The 27,506-nt window shown below is 44.2% G+C and overlaps 1 protein-coding gene across 2 annotated transcripts in view; it reads right to left on the bottom strand.

Moving 5' to 3' along the window:
- The window catches only part of NRXN3 (neurexin 3), a 1,344,032-nt gene that overhangs the window by 1,300,392 nt on the left and 16,134 nt on the right, over positions 1 to 27,506 (bottom strand). The window contains exon 2 of one of the 2 annotated variants that reach the window (XM_090033813.1): positions 8,397 to 8,414. The exons of the other annotated variant lie outside the window; for it this stretch is intronic. Within the exon in view, the coding sequence (XP_089889939.1) occupies positions 8,397 to 8,414 (18 nt within the window). The remainder of the gene's footprint in view (positions 1 to 8,396; positions 8,415 to 27,506) is intronic. 2 annotated transcript variants of the gene reach the window in all.

The raw sequence follows: 27,506 nt of genomic DNA, 5'->3' as shown, positions 1-27,506 counted from the left end.
TATGGTACTTCTTATGTTCTACAGGGGAGAGAATATTTCTTATTTGTTCTTGTGGTTTGTCCATCTATAGGCCTTACTCAGATCTTTATTTTGTAAACAGAAGGCCAAATATTCCCAACCCAAATATGAGATAAATAATTATTTCTCTCACCTGAAGGTATTCATTCCAAGCAAATAAAGGTTAGAGGAAAACATGAGTGAAATCTCTAGTGCTCTCCAATACACCATGAATATCCAAGACCTTCAAGCTCTGGGGTCCTAAATTTGTCCTACCTGCTATTTACATGTGTACCAAAGAGCTCTATTAGTTATGCTAAAAACAACAGTGAAAGAAGTCTGAACTGATATCGGAGTCTCTTGTTAAAGATCCAAATTGTCTGTTACCCTATTTTCAAGATTTGTCAAAATACATCACATTTGAGATGTCACAAATTTTTGGAATACAAAAACCAAGGTCACCCCAATGTGGTATGATAACAGATCTAAAAAGGATGTGTATACCCCAAGGTTTTAATACAAGCAGTACAAGAAATTTGCAAAACTGAAAAATCAGGCTAGGTTTTGCCAGACCTCTAGGCATCCATGCAGCCACCACTGTGGTATATGGGCACCATCCACAAATGTCAGTAAATCTTTCAGCAGTCTTAGGCGGCAAAATCTCAGGGCTGCAAACTAAGGCAAGGTAGAAGTGGGAAAGGATCACATAATCCCCTATGTGCCAAATGCCATATTTTCACATATCTAGTCATTATTACAATGAAATATTTGTTTCATGTATGTGTCCCAGTTCTAGGTTAGTGCTTGTTAAAGTCTATTCAGTTGACTAAATTGAAATAAGAGCCAAACAGAGAATGACATAAAAGGGAAAAATTACTGTATTTACCCGAAAAGATGACCCTGACAACCCACTCAATAATTAGATTTTATATAAGGAAAACGTATAAATTTGTTGTAATTTTCCAGGTACATAATCTAATTATTGGAGTTTGCCTTGAATTTGTCCCCCTCCCACTGCTACAGCAGGGAAAATAAATCTGGGGGGTCAGACAACCCTTTGCTCTCTGCTTCCCCCAGCTATTTCCCCTTACAGCTCCTTCCCCCTCTCCCCTCTTGTCAGACTCTGCTCTCCCTGAACACATGGAAGTGAAGAGCGAATTAAAAAACAATAACCTTGAAATTAAACATGGCTGTAGCAATTTGCATATAATACCTATGAACTTAGTTTATCCAGAACTGATGTATGTTATCATGCTGCACTAACCTACCACAAGGATATGTGGTAGGTTCCCAGTAGCATCTCGGCCTTTTTGGCTAAGATCAAATGTAAGATCAGAGGGGACCGCCTGAACCGCCACCCCCCCTCCCCACACCAGATGGACCTTCACTTTCGAGAGGATTTTCCAACCACTAACAACCCTGCTCTACCCAAAGAGGACCCCCGCAATGAGACTCTATATGGACTGAGACACTTCCTTCGAACCACTTCCTCCACCATCGCGGACCACTGTAATGGGTTTGTGTGTATCTATCTCCTTTCTCTCTCAGCGTCGTGAACCCCCTCCCTCCCCTTCCCCCCATCCCCTGTCCCCCAGGCTTAGATGGCTAACATTGTATCTCCTGTAACCTAGTTGCGTTACCCTCCTCACCCCCATTCCTCTATTGTTAGTCCCTCGCTCCGGCAATTGTGTATTTCCCTACCGGCTTTGTCATCTTTTTTGGATTCCCAATCCTAAACATTTACTAATAAAAGTCAATCTGTTTTTTGACCAAGGGGAGGGTGTCAGGGCTGCCCCTGGCTCTCCCAGTACCAGCCCGGTATTGCAGTACCTCCAGGTCCAGTGCCAGTTCCCTGGGAAGGGAACACCCACCCATTTTTTTAAGGGCCACACAAAAAGTCTCCCATCAGCAAGTTTTCCCAATATGGGCTGCGTTTTATAGTCATGCTCAGTGTTGGCTGCTTAATTACCTTCATACTTGGTTTCCATTACTGAGCACATGCTGCTTTTTGAAGCAGTTTTATGATAGACAACATATTTGGTGAGGTTTTCTGCATATGATTATAAGCCATGGGGCTATTCTCCCCATGCTAATTGAGGGGGGACTCATCTTGTATTCAAGTAAATACAGTAGTTCAGAGAGAATCGCTCATTTCTTGTGAACAAACATATGTCTAAGCTACAATTTGGATCTGAATGCAAACTTTTCCAAAGCCCCGGTGTATTTGGATCTCAGCACTGCCATCACAAATCGAATGAGACAGCCCACTATCCTATCTCCAACAAGGGCTAGTAGGAAATGCTACAGAAAAAAAGAGGTATGTAAAAATGCAATAATGCACAGTTATAGAATAACCAGCTAGCAGAGGAAGCTTATTCCCAACCTGAAAGAGTTACTGTTTCTCTACTTCTGAAAGCAAGAACTGAGTGACATTGAGGGGAAAAGGGACACTGTTCCTGAGGGAAGCCCACCGTATCTTTCTGAATGGATGATCTATTCTAGAGCAAAGAATTATACCTCTGAAACAAGCAGTGAACCCAAGCCTCTTTAAACTTTCTTCCATCAGAGAGTGTGTGTTGACACAGATCAACCTGCATGGAGCCTGTATTTGACATGAAGACAAAATTGCTATGGTCTGGGACATACTGACCAAAAAGCTGAGCTTCTATTGTGTCCTAATAGGGATCTCTGCCTATCGCTACTGGCATTTCCTATTTTGGCTTGAGGATACTGTGGATTTTTCAAACCTGCTTCAGAATCAATCATTTCTGAAAGGTTAATTTTTTTGACATTGCAAAATAACTTTTCTAAGTATTACATTGAAAAAAAAACTTAGTGCCCCATTCCACTTTCCCTATCAAAGCAGAGAAATTAAATAGTGCTAATTGCACGAAGTGCCAGGGGCTGACATTGGACTCTTATGAAGGCAGGAGAACATTTTTAAAAGTATCTTCAGAGCACAATTACATGAAAGAACAATGTAATTAAATAGTGGCCCTCCTGTTTAAGGACTTACTAGGGGCACTTTGCAGGGTGGAAGAGGTAATGATGGAAACCTTTCTAAAAAGATACATTTTCAATCTTAGAACATAAACAAGGAAAAAACGGAAAGCTACTAAACATAAAGGACTGGGGGAGGGTACAAATTCAGCTGTGAGTGACAAATGATTGAAGCAGTGAAGGAAGATGGAGTCCTTTTGTTCCAGTTAATTATAGCTTGTCCTGTTTTATTGGGCCAATGCTACTGTGGGAGGCTGGTTCCTTTATATTGGCTGAAACAAAGGGACGGCTGTGGAACTGCTACATTATGGCCAGAGGCCTTAATTTTCACCTTTTAATGGCAGTGCCAATCTGACAGCCCTGGACTTGGAAGCACTGCAAGTATAAAAAGAAAGTATAAAAAGAGTGTATCCTGGGCAGCAGCTGGGCAAGCTTCTCCACTGTCAGACCTGCCACGCGCCATCAAGGGACTCCCCTATGAATGACCCATTCATTCTCTATGACCCAGTCAATCAATAAAGGTGTCCACTGTGATGTGAGTATAACACCTGGATACTGTACTTTTGGAAGCTCCACTGCTTCAGGATGTTAAAATACCTGTTTTATAATGGAGTCAGATGGAGAGTTCAACTAAATCAGGGATCCTACTAAAATGCTGCAGCTGTGTAGGAGAAGTGTACCCCAGAGAAGGAGGTATCCACTCCCCCACTCTTCCTTTCCCTGTTTTCTATATGGGTGAACTTTTACAGGGAGCAAACTTTTTTTCCTCTGCCTCTCACCCTAGATCCCCTTAGCACCCTTTCCCTCTCATGACAAAAAGATGAAAAGGTTCCCTAGCTTTCAGTGTAGACTTTCTCATACCCAAACACCTTGAAATGTGGTAACTCTTCAGACCCAAAGACCAAGACACAACCCCATTAGGATCTTGGGGCATCTTCAAAAATGCATGCACCCCAGACATTACTACAAGTGTATTACTTTCAGTAGGACATACGGCCGGGATGCTGATGGGAGAGGGACCTCCAGTCTGGAAGGAGAGGACACCATGTACTGTAGGGTGAAATATTCCTTTCAGGTCTAGGTTTCTGATGGACAGGCCAGTTCTGCACAGATAAGCTGAGCTCCCAGCCTCTGATGTATATGGTGCTGCTATTTTTCATAGCTGGGCAAAGATGCAGCACGGTGCAGGGAAGAGTAATTCTTCTTTGATTCATCAAGAATAATCACAGTAGCAAAGAGGCTCCTTATAGGGCCCAGCCCTACAGTCGGCTGGGAACTTAGCACAGTTATTGTAGCCTGAGGCCCACTTCCAGTCCAATTACACACAACAGCTGTGCTATTTCCTCTCTTCTGCTCTCTCCCCACACTCTTCTAAATGTTCCCAGGGTGGGAATTAGGCTTTGTCACCATCTGGGGATTGTGGTTTCAGAGGCAGAGCCAGGTTCAGTGGCACCTTGTCAGGGGGCCATGGTCAAGGACAAAAAGAATAGGAAATAAATGCTGCAGATCACAAATCCTTGTTACAGGAATGCTACATAGGCAAGTGGATGTAAGAACATATGAACATATGTAGATGAGTATACAAGATGCTGCAGACACAGTAAGAGGCAATGTGCAAGCGTGAGTGGCTGAGGATTGTGTTTTGGGAGCTTGCAAATGAGGAGGTGTGTGTATCAAGGCATCTGACAAAGAGTGAATGTACACATGTGCAACAGAGACAATGTGGTGCGAGTGGCCAGGTGTGAAGCTAAGAAGCAGGTACAACTTGGTATCAGGGCATCTAACAATTTGCATGCAAGCCTGCCTAAGAGAGTGTACATTCAAATATGGAAATGACTTACAGCTGTGCACAGAAGTATGTGCATTTAAAATGAAAATGAGTGTACAAGTGGCTTTAGGGGTACAGGTATTTATATTTTTTTCAAAGCTGTAGCCTTGTCCCATCCCTTCTGGGAGCAGGGGACTTCAAATGGCTTGAAACCTCATTGAAATGCTAGTGGTGCTAGCAGTATGGTGTTCCCCTCCAGCGAAACTGGGTGCAGTATCCTGGCACCAGTTAAAGGACTCCTGTATCCTTCCAGAGGTGGTTATTCCCTGCATGCAGGCAAAGCTGGATTCTTTCGTAGGACCCAGAATACCTAGGGCATTTCCACAAGGTCACACTTATTCATTTAAATGCAGACTCTAATCAGCTGCAAAGCTGTGAGAAATGGCTGCAAGGCTGTCACTATAAACTGTAAACAGGCCCAGAGCATCTTCCCTAGGGAGGTCCAAGTAGGTCTTTCACCCAAAGAAGAGGAGGTAATGGGTGCAGATCTAACCTGCACAATAACATCAATCCCCTTAATCAAACATGACACCCATCTATCCTTCAGATATTCTCATAGGAGGAAGCACCTTGCCAGATCTTCTTTTCAATTAGCCTGTTCTTGACAATTTATTCTATTCTTTCAAGGCTCACAGACTACTGGCAAAAAGCAGGAAGTACAGGGGATGCAATGACTATAATGCAGAGGAGACTAACAGAAAGACAGGGTCCCTATTCTTGCAAGACAGCCGGCTATGCACTGTCAAGTCACCATTAGTGTTCACACCATCAAAACCTAATAACACCATCCATGACATCGTACTATTCATCCAAGGATCTCTAAGTGCATTGTGAAGGTGAGCCAGCGTCTGACCCTTTTTTTTGGTGAACTGAATGAAATACCTACTTATGAACCAAGCTAAAACCTGACAAACTCATTTCACTTGTGCAGTGTGTCAAGCTAGCCATTGTTCCAAAAGGACTCCCCCTTCATAGCGAGGAGACCTTATAAAAACACACATTTCGTGTTTAAAGCAATGTCACTGTTTTCTTTAAGTAAGATTTCCCTGCACCTGGTAGGGCCTCTGCTAAAGAGAAATCCAGGAAGTATGAACTTCATTGCAGCCAGCAAGAAGCCATTCAGAAAGATCTTGTTTTACTGGGGAATTAGTTCTAGCCAGTCTATTCAACAAGTCAAATTAATCAATTAATCAATGGGTCCTTTACAGCCCTTCTGCTGCCTGTGGGTAAATAGTTACATTAGCTCATAAAATCCCCAATTTGTCTTGCAAACAGTGAATGGTTAAAATGGCTGCTTGGCAGGGGCCCTGGGCTCCAATCTCTGAATCCTGATTGGCTGGATCATCCAGTAGTAAGAAAGCTCCAGGCATGGCCAGACACACAGAAACCAAAGATCTGCATCTTCCCTTATTGTGTGCAAGGAAACCTGTTCTGTTTGAAGGGTGCCCAGTTCTGAGCAGCAATGTTAGTGCAGTGTGGGGCTTCATTTTTTCAAGATAGTCATGTATATCAATCCACTCTTGGATGTATATCAATCCATGACTCTTATTGGGTCATGATGACATGAACAATAACAACATCCACAAAGATTACAATATTCATTCAAGAAGCTCTAAGCACATGATCCCATCTGGGAGCAGATATGTACCAGAGTTCAAAATATAGGGGCCAGGCACATATCTGAATGAGAATACAAATGTGCAAGCCTTCTAGAAAGAGTGATGAGAAGAATGTATGCGAGAGTGTGTAAAAGCAATTCTGGGATTAAGATCATGAGAGCAGGGGGAAGGAGAGTATGCATGCCTCCTTGCATGAGCCCATTGTGAGACCATCCACAAATGAGAGGGGGCTATGGGACAGGGGAGCCCAATTAAAGAGTACATGGAGACCTACAGAGTAAACAGCACTTTGCCCTGTGGGTGCGAATACTTCCTCCGTTCTCCAGGCCACACACAGCAGTAACAGTGTGGCTCTGATCTTGTTGCCATGTTACTATTGTCTGGACCTATCCTATCTGGCTGTACTCTAGTCTACTCAAGCCAAAGCGGAAACTGTTGCTTTGCAAGGCAGCAGTCATTCGCAGTGCAGAATGTTATCACCAGTATGTGAAAAGGCCAATCTGCAGTGAGCCGATGTCACTAAGTTTCAATCTTCCTTCACAGCCATGGGCACAGATGGCTTCAGTACACAGTGGAGAGGGCTATAACTCCTTCCATGCAAGTCCCAACACACCTGACTTCCTAGGGCAGATAAAGCCTTAGCTCCTGTTTTTCCTGGTTGCTGAGGAAACTGGCTGTTAACATCAGTGGATGCATTCTGTGGCATGCCAAAGAGCTATATTTGCCACGAGGCTTGTTTCAAGCTTCTAATATGCACTTGCCATGTATGAAGACACCTTTTTTGTACAGACATCTGCAAAATACCGGGTGCTTTTTGTCAGTAAATAGGGTACCATTGAGAGTAGTCTGTAGGGTACTAATGAATGGTTTATAAAGACTAAAAGACAGCAGAATTTATCCAAGCCACTAACTGGCTTGAAAAAGTGACTGCAAACTCTAATTATTCAATGGTTGAAAAAGAACAAAAGAGTACGAGGAAGAATGTTCAGGTCCAGTCTTGGCACCATGAGTTAAAGGGAGCTTAGTTGGAAAGAACAGACTCCCTTAGCAGCCACCCAAGGTACTGGCTCCATTCAAGTCAATGGCCAGACTAGGGCTGGACTCTCATTTTGAGTCTGCTGACACAAACAGAAGCCAGTAAACCAATGGCGCATTTGGGTGTGAGGTCAAAATCAGGGCTCTTGCCTGTAGTAGCAGCAGAATGGGACTATGGAGCAAGGCACTTCAGGCTTTGGATCAATATCCTTTGGCAGCAATAGACAAGTGAGCTGGGAAATAAATGAGAATTGGAGTTCTCTGCAGCTGAACATTTCCATGGGGCAACCCCACCAAAAAATAAATCCCAGCCCCTAAACACTGCGTTTTCTCTTTCAACTGATTCATTCACACATTATAGACAAAGTGAATTTTCTACTAATTTTTTTAAAGGAGCTTACAACCCACAGTCTGACGAGAACTGTTCCCACCGTGTTTTCATTTAGAAAAAAAGAAAAACAGCCTATGTGCATGTTAATGGAAATCTTCACATAACAGCTTTTGGCTCTGGGACTAACACATGGAGCAGACTCCCACTGACAATTGAAACTAACTGGTCTAATTTCAGAATCCCAAACCACATGAAGGTAAAAATCAATCACTCAGTCAACAAACTGTACAAAATGGCAATAATATAATAAGCAGTCTCTGATTGGACAACAATATATTTTTAAAGGAATGTGACTTTTTTTTTATCTTGACAGTGTCCCTTTAACTGATCAACACCGTTTTGTCCTCCAAAGTGGATCTTACAATGGAATAGCTATGGAGGGTGCCTTGATTTAAAGGCCTTGCAATCCAGTCCTCCAGTTCCCATTATGAATATTCCCTCTTCACAGTCACAGATTCCTACCCACTCTCACTGCACCCCCGCCCCCCAAACAGTGATCTTTTAGCTCAGCAAATATGACACTCACCTGGAATATGATTGACATCTGTTGAGGTGTTTTCATGGGAAGCAGAAGGGGGGGAAGGGGAAAAAAGAGGGAGAAAAAGAAAAGAGAAAAGAGAGAAAAGCATTAGAAACACCACACAGCAACTCAGCATCCTTGCATGGAAATCAATTTCATGCAAAACCAGAAGTAGGTTTGAAGGCCATCCATCCACAGCCAAGTGCCCACCCATGCAAGGGAAAAGGGTTTGGCTCCCCCTCCACTGTGCATGTAAAAATGAAATCCACTGTCATATCTGTCCGGAGAGAGAGCTTCTGGAATCAGATAGAATGAAGCCACACTTGTTCCTGCAAGAATATTAGTTAGAATATTCTGTGTCTCTTCAAGCACAAATGCAAACGAACAAACCAACCAACCCCATGAGTCTGCAGCAGGCTTTGTACTTCACATAAATTCAAACAAATTTTCAGAAAATGGAAAGGAACCCGCTCCTCTTGAAGAGAAGTCACTTGAATTTATGACCAGTTGCAGGGCTCTGAACAGTCCCAAAGGCCTAGGAGAAAGCCTGTCCCTTTTCACTCCACCTGCCCATTGTTCCAAGGGACCGTCCTTCATTGCAGACAGCACAGTGTGTGAGCAAGTTGGCTCTTCCCAAGATGCTGGATTCAGACCAAATGCCATTCAATATTCGTCCCTCCTTATGGCACAAGACCACTCTGCCCATCAATCACATTAATCCCACAAATTAGTCCAATAAAAAGGAGAGGAACAGGGAACTGTAAATGGTTGTATCAATCACAGCACAGGTACACCGTAGGAACCACAATGTCCACTTTGGTACAGAGCCCATGAAGTCCAGTGAACACAACAATAAAGAGATTCCAATTTCTTTCCCCTTTTTTTTTTTTACTATCTCTAGTTTAGTCCCATTCTACCCAATTACTGCTGTCATAAAACTATTAAGGTGAACCTCTTAAAACTCCTCAGCTAAGTACGGTCGAGTTGAAATCACTATTTGGATGGGAGTAGACTCTTCCAAGGAAATTCAGAGTGCTTCAGAAAGTAGTGCTGATGATCAACATGTGGCAGCCTTCCCTGCAAGCCTGTACCTAAAGGTACAAATAGATGTCACCAAATGAAGCAGATCAGTTGTTCCAGGATGTGTCCCAGGACAACTGATTCACTTCAATGGGTGACACATGTTGCCAATTGTCCTGCATTGGGCAGGGGCCTGATCCTGCCAAACACAGGACAATACATTCCCTGTTTGCAGAGATGTGCCTTGGGGAAACTTCTGGCCACATCTCCGTAAGCAGGGAAGGCCAGGATTCCCCACTGACGGATGTTCACTGAAGATTCCCCAGGATACATCTCAGCAAGCAGAAAACTTCAGCTTTCCCTGCTTACAGAGATGCACCCTGGAGATTCCCCAGGGCACATCTCTGTAAGAGGTGAAAGCTGGACAGTCACTTCCGGGACCTGAGGAGCCCAATCCTGTGTAGAAATTCCTGAGGTGCACAAGATCAGGCCCCACAAGCCCCAGTAGTGCCTGCCAGGGGCAGCTGGAGAGCATGGGAAGCTCCAGGCTGCCTGCACCCTTGCATCATAAAGCTAACAAATGTCTGCTGCAATAAAGAGGCAGAAACTATTACCACCTTTTTTCTGGGCCACAAATTTTGGCATTTGTGGTGTGACAAATGGCATGAACACCTGTTTGCTTTCTCTTTGTGCCATCATAAAAGTTGTTATGGTAGCACAAAAAGAGATGTCTATTTATATCCTAAGCCCAGGCGCCTGTGTGGGGATAGAGAAGCTGTGCTGCTAGGATGACCATCTTTCAGATATGATGTTAACCACCTGTGGTGGTTCAAGCTTCCACGGCATTTCTCCCACAGGACTGGGAGTGTGCTATGCTGGGTGCCTTGGCATAATGCAAAATCTGAATAATTGATTCTTCCCCCAGACAAACCCTCCACTTTCTGTCAGCTTCTCTTTTCTCCACCCCCTCTCCTAAACTGTTGGGATGTTGCAAAATGTTGTGACCGCCATGTGCCATCCATAAGGTACCTGGATTTCATTAGTAGGCAGTACATGATCCCAGGAGACATTGTTCTTCATTCAGCAATTTCAAACCGTCTTTGGGATCCTTTGAGAATCACCATACATGGCACGTGAGAGACACATCAAACTGTTCTAGCCTGAAGAGCCAATAATCCAAAGACGGCAACACAAAGAAGGGAAGGAATGCAGACCCAGATCAAACCATTTACATTGCTTAGGTTACACATCCTAACTGAACCCATCAGTACGCAAGCAGGACCCAGTATTTTGACATGCCCTTTTTAATATAGAAGGGTGAGTTAGTTTAAGCTGTTGACAGAGAAGCAAGAGGAGACAGTTGGTCCTGAAAGGTCACTAGGGAGAAGTGGGAAAAGTCACTTGTACGGAACAGAGCATAGAGTGTGGCAGGGAGAGAAATCAAAGACAAGGGCATACGTGCAGAGAGAACCTTGATCTGAGTGCAGGGAGAGTGTACTGCAGGAGACACCGGGGTGATCTGAGCTGGGAGATTGTGAGAGGAAATCGGTGGTAATCTAGGAAGATAACTGTAGCTTTCAGGAGTGAAAGAGGTTAGAGTAGTGTAAGGTATCACAGTTACTGCTGATGATTCAAGAGCTGCATCATGAGTTCATTTCAGGCAGGCACAAAAATCCAGTTCCAAGTTCTCTTCCTCTCATGAACTTCATCCCAAACCAGCTGTTCAAATACATGAACAGCCACAAGGACTGGCTGACATGGCAGCAGATTTTGTTATAGCCAACATTGTACTGTCCTGAGAATGGCATCTGTGAGCTCAATTTTGGTTGGGTTCTCCAAGTTTGATATTACCAGATTCTGTGTATGGGCCTAAGTGGAGTATGGGATTGGAAAAGAGAACAAGAATAAAACATATGAAGTAAAAAGAGAAGGGGCACTAGGCTGATTGCCACTTTTTGGAACAGTGCTTATTTAACTGCATATTAATTAAACAGGACATGAAGCTGCGAACACAGGGAGCAATGAGCATCACCAAAGTGTGGTCTCCAAATACATCAAGCTACAAATGTGATCAGAAGGAGCAGTCAGCAAGGGGACCTTGGTTTACGAATCACAAGTTACACATTGGTTTACCAGTGCTGCTTGCCTAGGGCTTGTCCTCCTACCTAACCTATTTCCTCCCCGAACCCTCATTCCTGGCCAGCATTTTAGAAAGGCCTTATCATTCCACAGAGAGAAGATGCATTAAAAATTCAAACATTTACTCCACAGCAAGACCTCTGTAATATTGATTTGGTAGCACCCCACAGTCACTAGAGGAATTTCCTATTCTAACTGCAAAGGGAGAGTGTTGCAGACACCCCCCCATGTGGTATTTATTGGCAAATGCTAGTTTTTAATCAGTGAAACTGCTTAGATTTTATTTTACATAAGTTATTTTATTTAGTTTTAAAATGTGTAAAACAGTTACTTTCTATGTAAAAACGAAAGATGTTCACATGCAGCCTGCCAGCCCTCACAAGAAACCCTGTGATACCACACCAATGACTGTGCAGCTCAGTTGTGATATATAATTAGAATTGCTGCTGTACAGCTCATATCTGCAAAGTAGACAATCTTCAACAAGCGGACTCACTAGTAATAAGCCAGTATATTAAGCTCAGCACCCAAGGACTGCCTCATACTGCATGTGGCTCAGCATTTGGAAGAGGCCCTTCAGTGTCAGGAAGAAGGGACGAAGGTGAAGATGACATTTTAAGAATTGTTTTGCATCATCTTGTGTCCTTCTCACTTTGAGACATTCTGTCATTGTGCTCAGAACCTAGAGGCCAAGGGCCAGATCCTGTTTTACCTTTTGGCCTCTAAGTGGCCAAGGGAGAAATGTACACCTTACACTCAGACCACACTAAGCACTTAAAACCCAGCAGTCTGCATGGTGAAGCTCATTCATTCATGCTAAATACCCTTTGAGTATCTCAAGGTTATGCCACTTCAGGCAAGAGTTAACTCTGGACCTGTGCTACCTATTTCTTCAAGTAAGTTAAATTTGCTTTATGGAGATAAAATGAGCAATTTACTGTTCTCCAGCATCCCATGATGCATTGCTCCCAGCCCTGCGCTCCTCCCAGGTATCCCAGCCCCTAGCAATGCCCCTGCTCGTTAACCCTCTAGTGGCAAATCAGAGTTGTGCAGGCAAGAAATAATAACATGCGACTAACAGCATGTGGTAACTTAAAGAGTGCTTAATGTTCCACAGGTTTAGTAAATGTAACATGTAACTTCACCCTGACAGTGTGGTCCTACTCCATTCTGCTTGAGTCCCTGAAAACACATTAACACAAAAGGCAAATGGGCCTCCCTGCTACTGATTTTCATGACTTACTCTTAAAGCAAAGATGATGGCATATTACAAACATAGTCACATTAACAGTTTTTCTGGGACTGAAGCCATGTGGAATAAGACCCAAGCTTAAGGACCTATGTCCATTTTGATATCTAATGTGTGACAGGCCGTGTCTTAAAGACCTTTTTATTTCATTTGGTTTTAAAAGAACAGTACTTTCACTTCTCCCTCCTTCTTCAACACAAGCTTGTCTTCCCCTCACCCATGTCTCCTACCACTGAGAGCAAGGAGGCAAAGCCCTGTCCCATTGAAAATGGAAAAGACAGAGCCCACAACAGAAAAGCCCAGTGACCACAGGACTCTGTCCCATGTGGCTGGAGGTTTATCCATTTCCTCTGGTTCAGGGCACTTCAAACAAAAGAAGGTTTGTCTGTCAACAAAAGTCCAGGCAGGGTTTGCTTGATCCTGTACACAAGGGCCCATTAATTGCGCCTTTGTAGATGGCTGAGCTGCAAGCCGGTGCTGTTTGCTTTTGTTCTTTGATGCTAATAGCTCAGTTGAAAGACAGACCAGCGGGGTTGCTGCCTTTGTCAGGTGCAGCCCCAGCCATCTGGGTGGGGCAAGAAAGGAAATAGGAGGATGAAGGGGATAGGGAGGAATAAAGCCAATTCTGTTATACTAGTGTCTGCAGTCAGAATGTCTGAGGTATTTTATATTTTTTTTATATGAAATTTAGCACCAGTGAATGATGCAGATTTGAGAGCTGTGGAGAGCAAAGAACAGGTACAGATTAGAAAGCAGCTTAACAGGGCTTCCAGATACACCAGCGCTGCCAGCAGACCTCAACCCTGAGTCAGAGAGACCCATTTCAGAAGAGGAAGTCCTGTTGCCATGGCTCATACAGTCCTTGTCTTTTCTGACGTGCTGCAGACACCTGTCTTCTCACAGCTAGACTGAGACCCATCGACTCATTTCACACAAGTCACCAAACAGCCATCAGAAGGGAACAACTTGGGCTGAATGGGAACAAGTGACTTAAAATTGAATGCGTCTGTCTCATATTACAAATCACCTGAGCCCTCCAACGTACACCTACAGGGTTCTCAGATTACTCTGGCTTTGTATTACAACCAGTGGAGAGGTTTGGGGAGCAATTCAAGTATTATGGGGGGGAAGAGAGCAGAGGTTGTGAAACAAAGAAGGAAATTGTTCAAGGTGATGCCTACCAAAAAGAGATCCTAAATTCAGGCATAAAATAAGTGTATTCTGAAGAATAATTACTCCGTACTCATTAAAAAAATAAGACTGAAACCTGCCTTGCCCCTCGACGCACTGCAAACATAGTGGAAATATATAGACATAATTCCAGTGCCCGAGGCTCACCTGGTCAGGACTTTCAGTTACGCAATCTGATTGGCTGACTGCCCCCCTGCTAAGATATAGATGAAAGTATATCAATCAAGGGACTAGACTGATGCAGTGACAGCTGCCTGGGATGTGACTTGAAAAGATATATGCTAAGCAGGTCTAGGCTAAGCCATCATCAAGGAATCTCCAGGGTGTTGCAGAAGGTGATACTGGCAATTCAGAAGTGGGTGCATTTCCTTTTAACTTGCTACTGATGCATATTTTGGATTAGAAGGACAAACCGAAAATTTAGATGACTGAAGTCGCACTTTTTCTGTGTCAAGGTGTTAGACCCAAGGCTCTAATATGGGCAATATCATGCTGCCACCTTAACCCTGCATGTCCAAGTGGACCTGACAGGTTGTTCCCTTTCTGTCCTAACACATTGGGCAACATTACTGATGCAGTGGGAAGAAAGGTTGCAAAGTAGCATAGATCTCTCACATTACTCCTCACAGTTCAAATCCAACTATGGGTCACTGATGAAAGTTAGTATTTAAATATCCACAAATGGGTTCAGTCTGTGTTTAGCTGAGCTCTGCGACAGCATTTATTCTGAGCTCTCAGGCCAAAAATCTTGGGATTGTTGTCTGTGCCCACAATAGAAAATCCATGTTGCTTACATTGACATTTTGGCTCCATTAAGGCAAAAGGATTTTTTCCATTGACTTCAACAGGGTCAAGATTTCATTCCGTATGTTTGTTCAGCATCTCCTCCCCAAACATCAGGACCATATTTACCTCTAGTGCTTTTCCATTGATTTCAATGGAGTTCAACTAGGATAAATTTGCCAATGCTACCAGGGAATACGATGGCTGTTACTATGCTGAATGCCACAGTCACTGGGAACTTCATGATTACAGCATACATAGATTTATCCTCCCATTTCAAATACCCAGGTCCTTAATAACTGAGCTAATGAAGCACTTTTTTCTCCCATCAGTGTTGTACAGTCCTGATGCTACCCAGGAAAAAGTGGTAACATACATACAAAGTACATTGATTAGAATTGATAATATTTCTGTTTTGTCTTTCATCAGGAAGGATCTCTTAGGCTTTAATGTCTTGGGAGTAGCTACGCACTTGGACATTTTATAGCACTGCATACATTTACAGGCCTGGGCAAATAGTTAATAATTGGGCTCCCAAAGCACTTTATTCATTGTGATTATAAGAATCACTCATCAAGTACTGAAATGGAGCAGGGGCTGAGGTGCAACACAGCAACAGTTTAACAGTTTGCAGCAATGCTACACAATAATTTGGGATATGAAGTATATTTTATACAGCTAGATGAGTAAGGGCAATTTAGAAAGGCAGAATGGAACCCTTCTGTAATTTGTCTTGACTCTGAGATTAGCTTCATCTGCCTTTGCTAAAAGTGAGGTGGGATTTTTAATGACGGCTGGCAGTCAGCAACATAGATTTAAATTTCATCTGAATGAGGTCTGATGTACATTGCTCTTTCCCACCCTTCTTCTGCTTCCATCACCTTTAATTTAAGGTGCTGAGCAGTCTGAATGTATCATTCATGACAGTGCCCTCTGCTGAGAAGAGCATTAAACCTGCTTATTCTTGTGTAAGCATGTCACTCTGTAGGGTTGGAGTGAGGCCATAAATCAGTAGTTTTCAACCTTTCCAGACTCAAGGTACCCCTCATTAAACTCAAGGCACCCCTCAGACAATGCCAGCTCTTAATTTTCATTTGTTCTTTGACTACAGAAAAGTAAGAGAGCAATACTTTTGCGAACAAAAAAAAACTCCATACGACCAAAAGTCAGAGTGTTTTTAACACTCAGAATTCCCATGTGAAATCTTGGGAGTGTTGGTTATACCCATGTTGGTCTAAGGACATAGGCAGACAAGGTTCTTTGGATCAATGTGATATCTTTTATTAGATCAACTAATTAGTGGGAAAATTGTTCTTTGCAAGCTTTCAGGTACAAACACTCTTTTTCAGGCAGAGGGAGAGTCACCTCCCTTTCCCTGAAGAAGGGCATTTGTACCCAAAAGCTTATAAAGAACAATTTTTCCAACTATTTAGATGGTCTAATAAAAGATATCACATTGACACTTGTCTGCCATTGGAAATCTCTGGATTTATCTTGTGAATCATTCTTGCACACTTAAAAGTGCTAACACTGCATGGGCACCCCGTGGTACTCTTAAAAGGATTTCAAGGCACCCCAGGGTGCTGTGGCACCATGGTTGAGAGTCACTGCTGTAAATCCTAACCATTTTAGAGAATTAGATTTTCCTTCATCTCAAATAGTAAAGACCTGAACTTTTTCCTTGCCAGCAATTAAGTTGCCCATATAAGTATGGTATATGCTATAACTAGCAACTGTGACATCTCTATGTAGCAATAAATTCATTATGACTTCCTGGGCCTTCAAGAGAGTTTTCACAATAATGTGGCTTAAAGGGATTAACCATACCTCCTGCTTTCAAGAAACAACGTGTAGAACCCTTTAACCCAAGTAACAGTAAAAGCAGGAGGGAAAAAACCTTAGAGAAAGTGAATTTGCAATAATCTATTTAATTAACTCCCTATCATTACTATTATTAGATAAAGCTGCTCACTGATTTCATGGCTTTTTAAAGGAAACTGGAGGAATTGTCACCCTCTACAGCTCACTCTGACAAACATGCACAGACACACACACACTCTAGAACTCTGGCCATGGGGCTGGAAGAAAACCGATTGTCCTGTAGCACACGAGTAACAAAAATCCAATCTCAACGAGTGAAATTTAATTACTTGGTGCCCTCCAGACAAGCTGCTGAGCTGCACTTAAACCTCCTGTGTCCATCAACTGACCAAAGCAGGATAAAGCTGGCTTCTGTTTTTGTTTTGTTTTTTTAGATGCCACTGGATACCCAGAGAAATGGATACTTGACCCTCCTACCATTTCACTGATTTCCTCCTCAACTCTCTGCACAGCCAGCTGCGCACCGCCAGGCTCTACTTATTAAAGACCACATCACTAGTTCCAGCTAGGAGGATTGGGTGCCACTGCCAAGCAGTGGCATTGAAGGATGTGGCAGCAAGACCAGATTTCAGTTTCAGCTTCAGCCTCGGGTCGTTTACATTGGTCAGTCCATGCAACGAGGATATTAAAGTACAGGTGCAAACACATCAGTAAGCCTGTCCATCAGCAAGGAACTTACAGAACAACCCAAGTCAGCCTGGCCACTGAAGGAATTGGAATAAATCTGTGTTTTCTTGTCAGACATCAAATTTGAAACACAGGTAGTCTCTGGACAAGTCAGCCTAGCAGTATCCCTGTCCATTTTAAGCTGGCAATTGCTCTGTGGTTTACTGAGCTTAAATTTAGACACCAACTCCTCTTTTCCTTTGGTTCTTATCCCTAAGCACATATAAGACCTCATCAGGGCCATCCACTACCCTAAATCCAAGTGGGTACTGAGAGTTCTGGATGCAAAACCATGGTAAGCTATAGCCCCTATGAAAAGGGAATTCTCTAAGCATAGCTCAGATGTTATATCACAAGAAAAGGGGAGTAACTCATAAAATGGCTTGAATACTATGGTAACGGGCACCACAGAAATGTCCCCTCAAAAAGTCCTCTCCATAGACGCTGCTATTTGCCATCCAATCCTACATCCAAGCATACCTCTCCAAACAAGGTGTTCATCACATTTGCTAGAAGTAACACACACCCTCTGCCACATTTCCAAAAGCCACCTAACTAAAGGCGGGGGAAGAGACTGCATCACATTACACCAATACCTGAAGTATTTCAGCTGAGGTAACATTCACACTGCTGGGACTATTCTTACCAAAACTTTCATATGCTGTAGGCAAAGCAGAGCCTAAAAGAAGATAGGTTTGGGTTTGATGGATGGTCTCTAGTAGTTGGGAGAAAGAGATGTTTTCATCTTCCCCCCAGTGAATCCCAGTTTGGATGGAACAGGAAACTAGAGCCTTCTAAAATCTTCAGGTCTATACCCTTCTTCTTTGTCTGTGCCACTTCGTTAACATCTCCCATTCATTTTCTCCCATGCAACCTCCTGTTCCTGGAAACACCAGTCTCTCCCACCCTTCATTCAGCTACCTCCTCAGGACAGCCTTCCACCAAGCTCTTCAATAAATAATTGGAGCTAAACTTTAAGTTCTTACAAATAGCTGTACCACCACTGTATGCCTACAGCTGAAGTTGGCTTTCCAAAAGGCCAGTCTTCTCTCTAGCCCTGACTCTAACAATGTTAAACCAATTGGTATGACAGGTCAATGGCTACTCCTCACCCTAGGCTCTTGTAAGCCTGAGGCAAATCACAAAACAGGTGTTAGAGAAATAGAGGCCAATTTCTCTCCAGAGATTAGGTCCTTCTGCATCATCCCATCAGTGGAACGAGGCAGAAACTGGGTAGATCACCCAAAACATTCTCCCATACCAAGAGGTCCTTAGCTAACAACACCAGCTCTTACCCCAACCTCAACACCTCTTTTCATCCCCAGAAAAGCAGGTGTGCTGGAAGCATACAGGGCTGGAAGGACTATTTGTGGAGGGAAGGTAATAACCCCCAACTAGCAGATTTTTCTACTGTGGTCATTTCCAAATGGCATATATTAGAGAAGCTCCATGCCTTCTCTAAAGTGAACTAGCCCAAATATCAAGAAGCTAAAGCTGATTTAGCTGTGGCCTCCTTTACCTTTCTGCTGTATCCAGAATATTTGGCCCATGGTGTTTCCTATGATCTGCATTGTCTGTCATGCTGATACAAACACAAAGACTAGACCTCTACCCAATGTACTCCAGGTATAAGAATGGTATTACTTCTCCTGTTTAGGGCCTGTCAAGAGCTGAGCACCATCAGCCTCTCTTTAACCCGGCAGAACTGAGCCCCAACAGTATAAGATATTAGGGATCAAGGACCTTCCTATTCATGTTTTCATATCACACCATGATCATGGTATCTGAACACCTTCCCTCAATGCACCAACTGACTGAATAGTAGATGCAAAGTGCTGTAGATATGATGATACAGAAAATGTATAAGAGGCAAGGGTTTTTTTATGATACCTTTTAAGGGACTAAATGTATAGTTGACTGACACTTGTCATTCCTGGTGCCTTCTCCGCTCCTCTCCCCCGGGGGAAAAATACAGATGTGCTTTGTTGTTCTTGCTATTATGAGTTGGAGAAGGGTGACTAATATCTGAAAATGAGTAGGGGCAAAATCTGAAGCGGTTCTTAGATCCTGAGGAAGCCAATGTTGTTGGTCTTGTATATGTTCCATACAGTGCTCAGTAAATTGCAATACAAAGAAAACACGGTGTTAACATGGAAAGAGTTAGAGAGATGGAAGAAGTGATAATTAAGCAAAGAAAGGGCTGCTAAAGCCTAGAAATCGGCCGGGACTCTAATCTATTTGCTGTACCCAGCCTTCAAATTAATAAAACAAATCCCTCAGTAAGTCTGATGGAGTTATTAGAGGATGCTAATATTCCCCCTAGAGTAATCTGGAGAAGCACAGCTGTTGCTGCAAAGATCTGTGGCTAGCTGCAGGGGTGGAGGGATCCCAACAATCCCACCAGATGACTCTTCCTTTCATTGCTCTGCGTTCCTGTCCTGCCTGCTCAGGAAGCAATGGGAAGCAGGGGGGTGATAGAGAAGATTGAAAGACTGCCACCCTCACCTCTGTTGCCAGCCTTATTTTACATGAGAGAAAGATTTTTCATTTTGCTGCTCTGTGACTTATGCTACTTTCCAGCTCAGGAAGGGACCAGGGTGCTGAATCATGATGGGGAGGAAGGTCCAATCCCACAGGGGCCTAGCCACTAATATGAAAGCACTGAAGCTGAAGCAGTTTCAGCAGAGGGTGGCTGTACACTGTGGGGGGAAAAAGGCATTCTTCACCCATTTAGCCATGGCACTTACTCTTTTTTTATGCAAACATCTACCTGCAGGGCCTACAACCATCCCCAGGGAGAGGGGCACCTTAGCCAATAAGTGAGATCTCATAAGTGATGAAGTATCATTTTGTTACTGTGCTATTATTTTCATCACCATTGTCATCACCTCCAACTCATAATGATGTCATTACAGCTGTCCCTAAGGTTCCCACCATTATCTGGCCTCCATGGCATACATTTAGCCCATTAACTACCTCAGATACAAACGAAGAAAACTCCTACACCCTCCCCCAAAATTATTATACCTATTTACTTCTGATGAATCAAATTAAAATAGTTTCTTTCCTAAGAGATAATCACCTTGTGGTTTTGTTACTTCGTTCTAAGGGAAAGACCTATGAGAAGAGACAACCATGGCACACATGTAGTATGTAGTAAGATGTGGGCTTAGACTGACCTTTGGCCAGCACTGCTCATAGCCCTCCTGCTACACACACACAGTTTCTCAGCCCAGCAAATTAGAACCCAGCTCCACACCATTTACTGATAAGAAAATAAAAACTCAGGTCATGAAATTGGCTTGGTATTGGTAATGTAGCCCGCTTGCCTCAGGGCTCAGCATAGATGAACATCAACTACTCAGAAACACTTGATGCAACTTCACAGTAAGGGTTGCATTCCCGTTTGCACATGCAGCAGGGACTCAAGCTATTTGCTATGTATGAAAAAACACAGTGTATCCTTCCTAAACTTACAGTTACCTACTCTAGAAACAGGATGAATAATCATAATAAATATATATTGTCTGTCTCTCCCCAACCCTCACACACTTTTCCAAAGTTACTATTTTTGCTTGTTGTAATTATTGTTGTATCTGAAGCCACAAATATGCATTTAAATTAAATAAGAAATACTGGAATGTTATGCTGGAAGTGTTTGTTTACTCTTAGAAGCTGGTGCTCTGAAAAGAACAACTGCTGACTTAAGTGAATATAGACTATAATGATCGGAAGCAGCTAAATTTTTCTGCTTTCAAACCTTTCTGAATTTTCTGATAAGGATATCTAAATTTAGCCCCTGATGCTACAATCAGATCCAAGCAGACACAGATCCAACTCTGCATGATCAGAACTAAGGACATGAAACAATGCCCTCTGAGGTCAATTGGGGCTTCCCCGGATCAAGCTCTGAGGACTGTCTGCTCACTGGGGATGCAAAATTCTTTGTTCTGTAAAGTACGCAACACATTTTTTATCTCTGTTAAAAGTGAATATAAATAAAAATTATATGAATGAGCCCATATTCAGAACAATGGGAAACAGCAAGAAAAGATGTAGAAAATAAACCTGAGTTTTCTTTTATGGCAAAATGTTTGGATGTTGTCTACTACGGTTTCCATTATCAAAGCTTTCAGAAGGTGCAGTAAAAATTGCTTGCATACTGACTTTTAAGGGTCTATTTCATAAAAGAGATCGCTGATGCAATATGTAGCCTTTCATTTTCAGGCCACCAGGTCAAATCTACTGCATGTCAATAGAGACTGAAAGTCATTATTATTTGGCAGTCATTCAGTGACCTACGTGAAATGAGTTGATGGGTTCTTAGTCCATACACTAGCAAACTGATGCCCATAACAAGAAAATACATCATCACAATAACCTGTTGTGATGTAGTTCACACAATATGCTGAGCACTATACAAACACAGAGGCCACAGTTCCTGATGGAGAAACAATGGCACAAACTGCTCCCTCACTAAAATCCTAAGCAAAGAGGCCAAAAAGTTGAATGGACATGAAGAATAAACTGGCTTCTCGTTCCTAGATATGATCCCTCCACAACAGTACCACAGCATGCTGGTGGGGAAGAATGAGAAAAGCTTATGATGGCTGCTTGACTGTTACCTAGAGTAACTTTGGTTGTTTGAAAAGTTGTTGTCAGCCTAGATCCATCTGTAGAGGTGCATGTGCCTCATACAGACAAGACAAGAGGTTTTATAAAAAGCCATGGGGCTCTTCATGCCATATCAGGCCATAATGTGCAGGACAATGATGATCCCCCTCAGGTCCTTTACAATTAAAGCCCTGTGTTGCTGCAGAGAAGGACAGTAGACAATGAAATCAACACTGACTCCATCCTGAAGAACAACGGCTACTGCAGAGTAAGTAACTTCTCACTTTCTTGAGTACATCAATGTGGATCCCACTCTAGTCAAATGGCAAGCAGTGCACTCAGGATAGTGTGAGCATGGCATGTCAGCAATCTCAGACAGTGACTGATGTATTCCCCTCCTTAACTTGGCACCCAACTGGCTGCCTTGTCAAGGCACAGTGTGCAACAAAAATCAGTGGGTTATTCCAGGTTGCCCATCTCAGACTGGCACATTCCTGAGGCAAGCAGAAGTGGCTGCCTTTGCACTGATAAAGAGTGCCTTGATGTTCAGAAGAAAAAGTTTACCAGACATTTGAAAGCAGATGGAAATGCACCATGTGACCCATGTAGAGCTTCACTAAGATGACAGAGACTGGCTTGAAGTGAGCCTGACTTGGCCATGAGGTGATGGAGAGACAGCCAAAAAGGTTTGGCTTGATAAAGGTAATAGGGCAAATGTTGGGCATAAGCATGTGGTTACAATTCTCATGGGGTTAAATGCAGCTTTGGGAAAACAACTGGCAAGGTCAAGTTGTGTGGAATTCTGAGAACATTTTAGGGATGAGCGTGGGAAGTCATGTCAGTACCACCTACTTTCTATGGAACAATGCAAAAGATGTCCTGGCCCTGAAGGTGTGCAGCTCCCTGATTCTCTGTGCTGATGCAACAACCATGAGAAAAATGCCTTGATGATGTACTGAGCAACCCAATAGTAGTTCAAGGGCCAGGATCTACCTCCCTTTGGAGTAGAAGTATGAGCTGTTGGGGAGCATCCCCATGGGTGGGAATATGTGTTTCTGCAAGGACAAACAGCAGCAACACAATATGTGCTGCTGCTACTTGTCCCCAGGGAACCCCCATAAACGTGTGTGTGGGCAGACGGCACGTTACCCTGGGTGAGGGGAGGCTGGAACCATCACCTGGGCTGGCCCTAGAAGCCCTACTTGGGGTCCTGGGGGCCTCCAGGGGCTGCAGCCACAGATATCCTGCAGCAGGGAGCCTGGCCAGCAGCCAGAACATGGCTCTACACAGCCTGGCTCTGGTTTTGAGTAGTGTGAACTGCCCTGCTTTTTTTAAGGTGAGGGGTTTTTTGATACTGGGATCTCCCAGTGTCAACTCCCCTCCCCCACCCCCAGGCTGCATATTAGCAGTACGGGGAACACCTACATGTGCAGTGTATGCAGTATGCAGCGCCACACAGATGGGTCTGCAGTGCCACAGATCACATGCGCATGCTCATCTGGATGCGGCCTTGGTGCTTTCTACCAAGACAAAAGCCTCTATCTTGGATGTCCCTAATTAACAAGACAGGGAGTCTATGGAAGATTTCTATAGCAACTACTCATTGTCGGCTACCGTGTGCCTACTATAGAAATCTGCCAGGTTGTTGCTGACCCATGGATGTGTAGAGCTATCAGGCTCACCCCACGCTAACAGCACCATATACAGAGCCTGAACCTTCTGGCAGACAGGAAATAATCAAGTACTGTGCACTGCAGACGTACTGTCTGCCGGGACTTCCTCTTCCAAGCTAAGCAGGAGGAACTACATTGCAGGCCAGTCACATGACCTTCCATTCAAGGATTTCATGTCCTTTTAAGAAAACATCAATTGCATGTGCAGATGGTTCAAACAAGTACCCTGCCTTGTCCTTGAAGTATCAGTGATGAGCATCACCAATGAGTATGCCAAGAACAGTATCTCTTTCCTCACATTCACTAGGTCCAGTAACCAAACAGGGCTTAAGGCAGGACTGTGATTCTCTTACGTATGTGAAGCCTAAATGGGATGTACACCAGCCTCAGCCACATTTAAAATCTGGCAAGTGGCATTATATATTCACATACCAATACAAAAACCAGCATGCGGCCTAAGATTCCCATAAATATTTGCATCAACACTGTGGGATTTATCTTAGGTCATCTGTCACCCACTGGAAAGACAAGCACTGTGTTCTGGGAGGTAGGCCTTTCCCAATCAGGTTTGATGACAGCTCCTATGAATGTTGTAATCTGTGATAGAGTGATAGGTATTGTTGTGTAGTTCATAAGGTGTCCTAGTCACGAGATGATGTAAATGTGGGCTCTGGGGATCTGCCTCTGATCAGCCAGTCCAAAACCAGGTCTCCTTAAATCCACTGCTGCAACTGCCAGGCATTTGGTGAACATTCATGCTGCTGTGGAGAGTTAGCTATTCCAGGTACTCTGGGCACTGAGGCAAAGTACAGACAGTCAAAAAGCCTGAGGCTGAACTGATTCAGTCTTTGCAGGTTAGTTTAAGCATGCAGTAGCTCAGGCCAGAAGCCAGGGGGGTGCTAGAGCACGGGTCTCTGGTATGGGCTGTGTTTGCTTCCTCTTCGTGCTGTCCCCCAGGTCTCTGGGACTTGCACTCCACAATCACAGCAGAAGAACTCTGCAGGGTTGCTCATCACTTCCTTTTCCTGCTTCCAGGTGCCTCTGGGATTTGTAGTCCACAGTCTCAGCCAGCAGTAAGTTTAGCAAGGCAGGGCAGCTCTGTACTTGGGGAAAGGGAAATGTAACCCTTCTCCTTGGCCCCAGGCCCCAGCTGGGGTTTGCCTGTAGGGGCTAGTGAACCAGCCCTCACTGCTCCAGCTGGGGAGCAGAGGGGCAGGACCAGCCCTGCTCTCTGGAGCAGACAGCACAGCCCAACCCAGGACTGCAAAATGCTGGGATGCTGGGATGCTGGGAGACTCTGATTTAACCTGAACGGGGAATGGGTCTGGGACAGAAGTTTCATAAACTGGTTTGACCTAAATCAGTTAAGTCTGATATTACATTCAACCAGGTTTATTTTAAACCCATTTCAACCATTTTGAAACTGGTTTATGTGCACTCAGCTTCTGTTCTGTTACAGGTTTAAACCAGTCTCTGATCAGTTAAACTAGTTTATGTGTAACTTCTGTCCCTAGCCTGGTGATCTACATGGGGATGCTGATGGAGAGAATTACCCTTTCCTGTCTCAGAAGCAGTGGGACCAGCTTCTCAAATGCTGGATTAAGCCTCTGGACTCACAACAGAGCTAGAAATATGGCTAGTTTGTTGGTACTTGCTAGTCCCGTGTCATTCCTTATGAGCTGGTAGTGACTGAGGCCTGTATAGTAGGACAGCAGTTCTCTCCACAACTTTAATCACTGACCTCAAAGGAGTGAAGAGGAGAACATATAAGCTGCAGATAGAGGGGAGCATGGGCAAATGGAGCCTCCTGAGTCTGCAGGGCCACTAGTGGAACACAGCCGGGCGGAAGAGGGGGTTCCCAGCATCCAATCACAGCAACCACTGCGGGGGGAATCCCCAACAGCCAGAACCTAAGGAGCCATCTCCCTGGCAGAAATTCCAGGACTTCCACCACCAGCACTTCCGCCTCTGACGTCCCACCAGAGGAGACAATTTCAGGGGAGCACAAGCGCTCTCCGTGACCCCCTACTAGCCAGAGTGCTCACTCTCAGGGGAGGCATGTACCCCGCAATGCCCTCCTCCGTGTCGCCTATGGAGGGGAGGAATAGATCTCCTCCAGAGCTAACACTAAAGAATATTGCACTTCCAGTGCCAAAGTCTGTACCTGTCTTAGCACCAATGATGACCTCAGTTCTCCTTGGGCTTGTCCTCCACTGTGACCAATTACAATGATGGATACATCATTGAAGCTAGAGTCAGTGCTATAAGAGGCTGCTGCATTATAAGAAGCTCCTTCTCCCCAGCAGGGTCTCCTTTGACACCACGCATGGCTTGGTTGATTTATCACAAGAGGCTTCAATGTATTGTCCCTTATAGGAAAATATTAAGATCCACCTAGAATTTTGGACCACTGTCTCATGTGCTGGACTTCCACAACAGTGACATAGCTCCAAATGATGATGAAGATGGGCTTGGTGCCAGTTGTCAGTACCAGTACTTTGGTCATGCTGTCTTCTCTCAGTTTCATCTTCTCTAGGCTGGCATTTGGTGGTCTTTGTCTACTAGAAGAGGCCTTGGATGAAACTTGCATGTCTCCCAGCAGAACTCCAGGGTTCATCTCTTCAGAGTCTGACAAGATCACAATAGGCTGTTCCAGCAGCTGGAGCTGTATTCCTGTATCTGGCAACTTACACATTCTTGTAGAAAATGATAAGCAGATCAAGTGTCCGCTCACGACATAAGATTCCCACAAACAGAAGAGACACCTGATTTGTCCATCTTTCAGGCAGATTAAACCAACATAGTATGGACAAGCTTTAGAGCCTGCAGGTTCTGAGTCCACCATGTGAAGGCCCCTGTACAGACAGTATGTCTGGTACAACTCAGCTCAGACAGATCAACTGAACTGAAGTCTAACTCTAGTTGAGTTCAGTTCAGTTCAAAGCAACTGGAAAAGCAGATCAGAAGTAGTTCTGAAGACTTTTTTGGAAGACTGGACATGTTAAGCCTGAGCTAAGAACAGGTGGATCAGACCATGCCAGTTTCCAACTCACAGCCCTAGACCAGGGCTGTCCAACTTCTAAGTAGCCAGGGGCTGCACACCCTGTGAACTGGACTAGCAGAAATCATATCTCCCCACCCCCATCACTCCATGTGCTCAGCACCTGCCCCCCTGCATTGTGCATGCCTTCCTCTCCCCCCTGCTGTACTGCACACCCTGGTGCCCCGCCCGCCCCCCCCCAACCCTGCACTGTACCACATGCTTAGGCAATTCACCTCACCCTAAGCTCCTCAGTTGTGGGATTCCCCAGCTGCATTGCTACTCTCAGCCACCCCACGATATGGGTTCTCCCATACAAAGGCATGGAAGTGTAGCTCTGCACCTGAGGCAGCTGCACATCACTTGGGGAAGCACTGGCTACCATAGTGCTGATCACAACCATGCAATCAGATGCCACTGTGGTTGCCCCTATTTTTGTGCACCTCTACAAGGGCAGTATCCAGGGATGCTGACCCCATTTTCCCCTCTCAATTATGTTACTGAACCCAGTACTGCAGGCTGTGTCCCACTGCACCAGAGCAATGGGGAAAGAGTGGCTAGGTGGGAGTGTGGAAGCTGCAATATAACCACTCATGGGCTGCTGGAGGCCCACAGGGCACCTACTGAACAGCTCTGCTCTAGACAGTAAGAAGGGAGTAGGGGTAGGTCACAACCTCCTGCTCTGGCCCTTTAATGAGTGCACAAAAAGGTAGAAGGTATATGCATAATCCCAATGGGCAGTGATAGTCAAATAAACTTCTGACATTGCATGCACGGGTGCATGTGAACCTATAATGGGACCCACCCTGACACACATTCAAAGAACAACTTGAAGACTTCAGTCCTCAAGACCAATTCTA

This window comes from Crocodylus siamensis, chromosome 2 (genome assembly GCF_052110815.1).
Source record: "Crocodylus siamensis isolate JL-2025a chromosome 2, ASM5211081v1, whole genome shotgun sequence".
Lineage (NCBI taxonomy): Eukaryota > Metazoa > Chordata > Crocodylia > Crocodylidae > Crocodylus > Crocodylus siamensis.
Note: the sequence above shows the minus strand (reverse complement) of the source record. Positions and strands in the feature narration are given on the sequence as shown.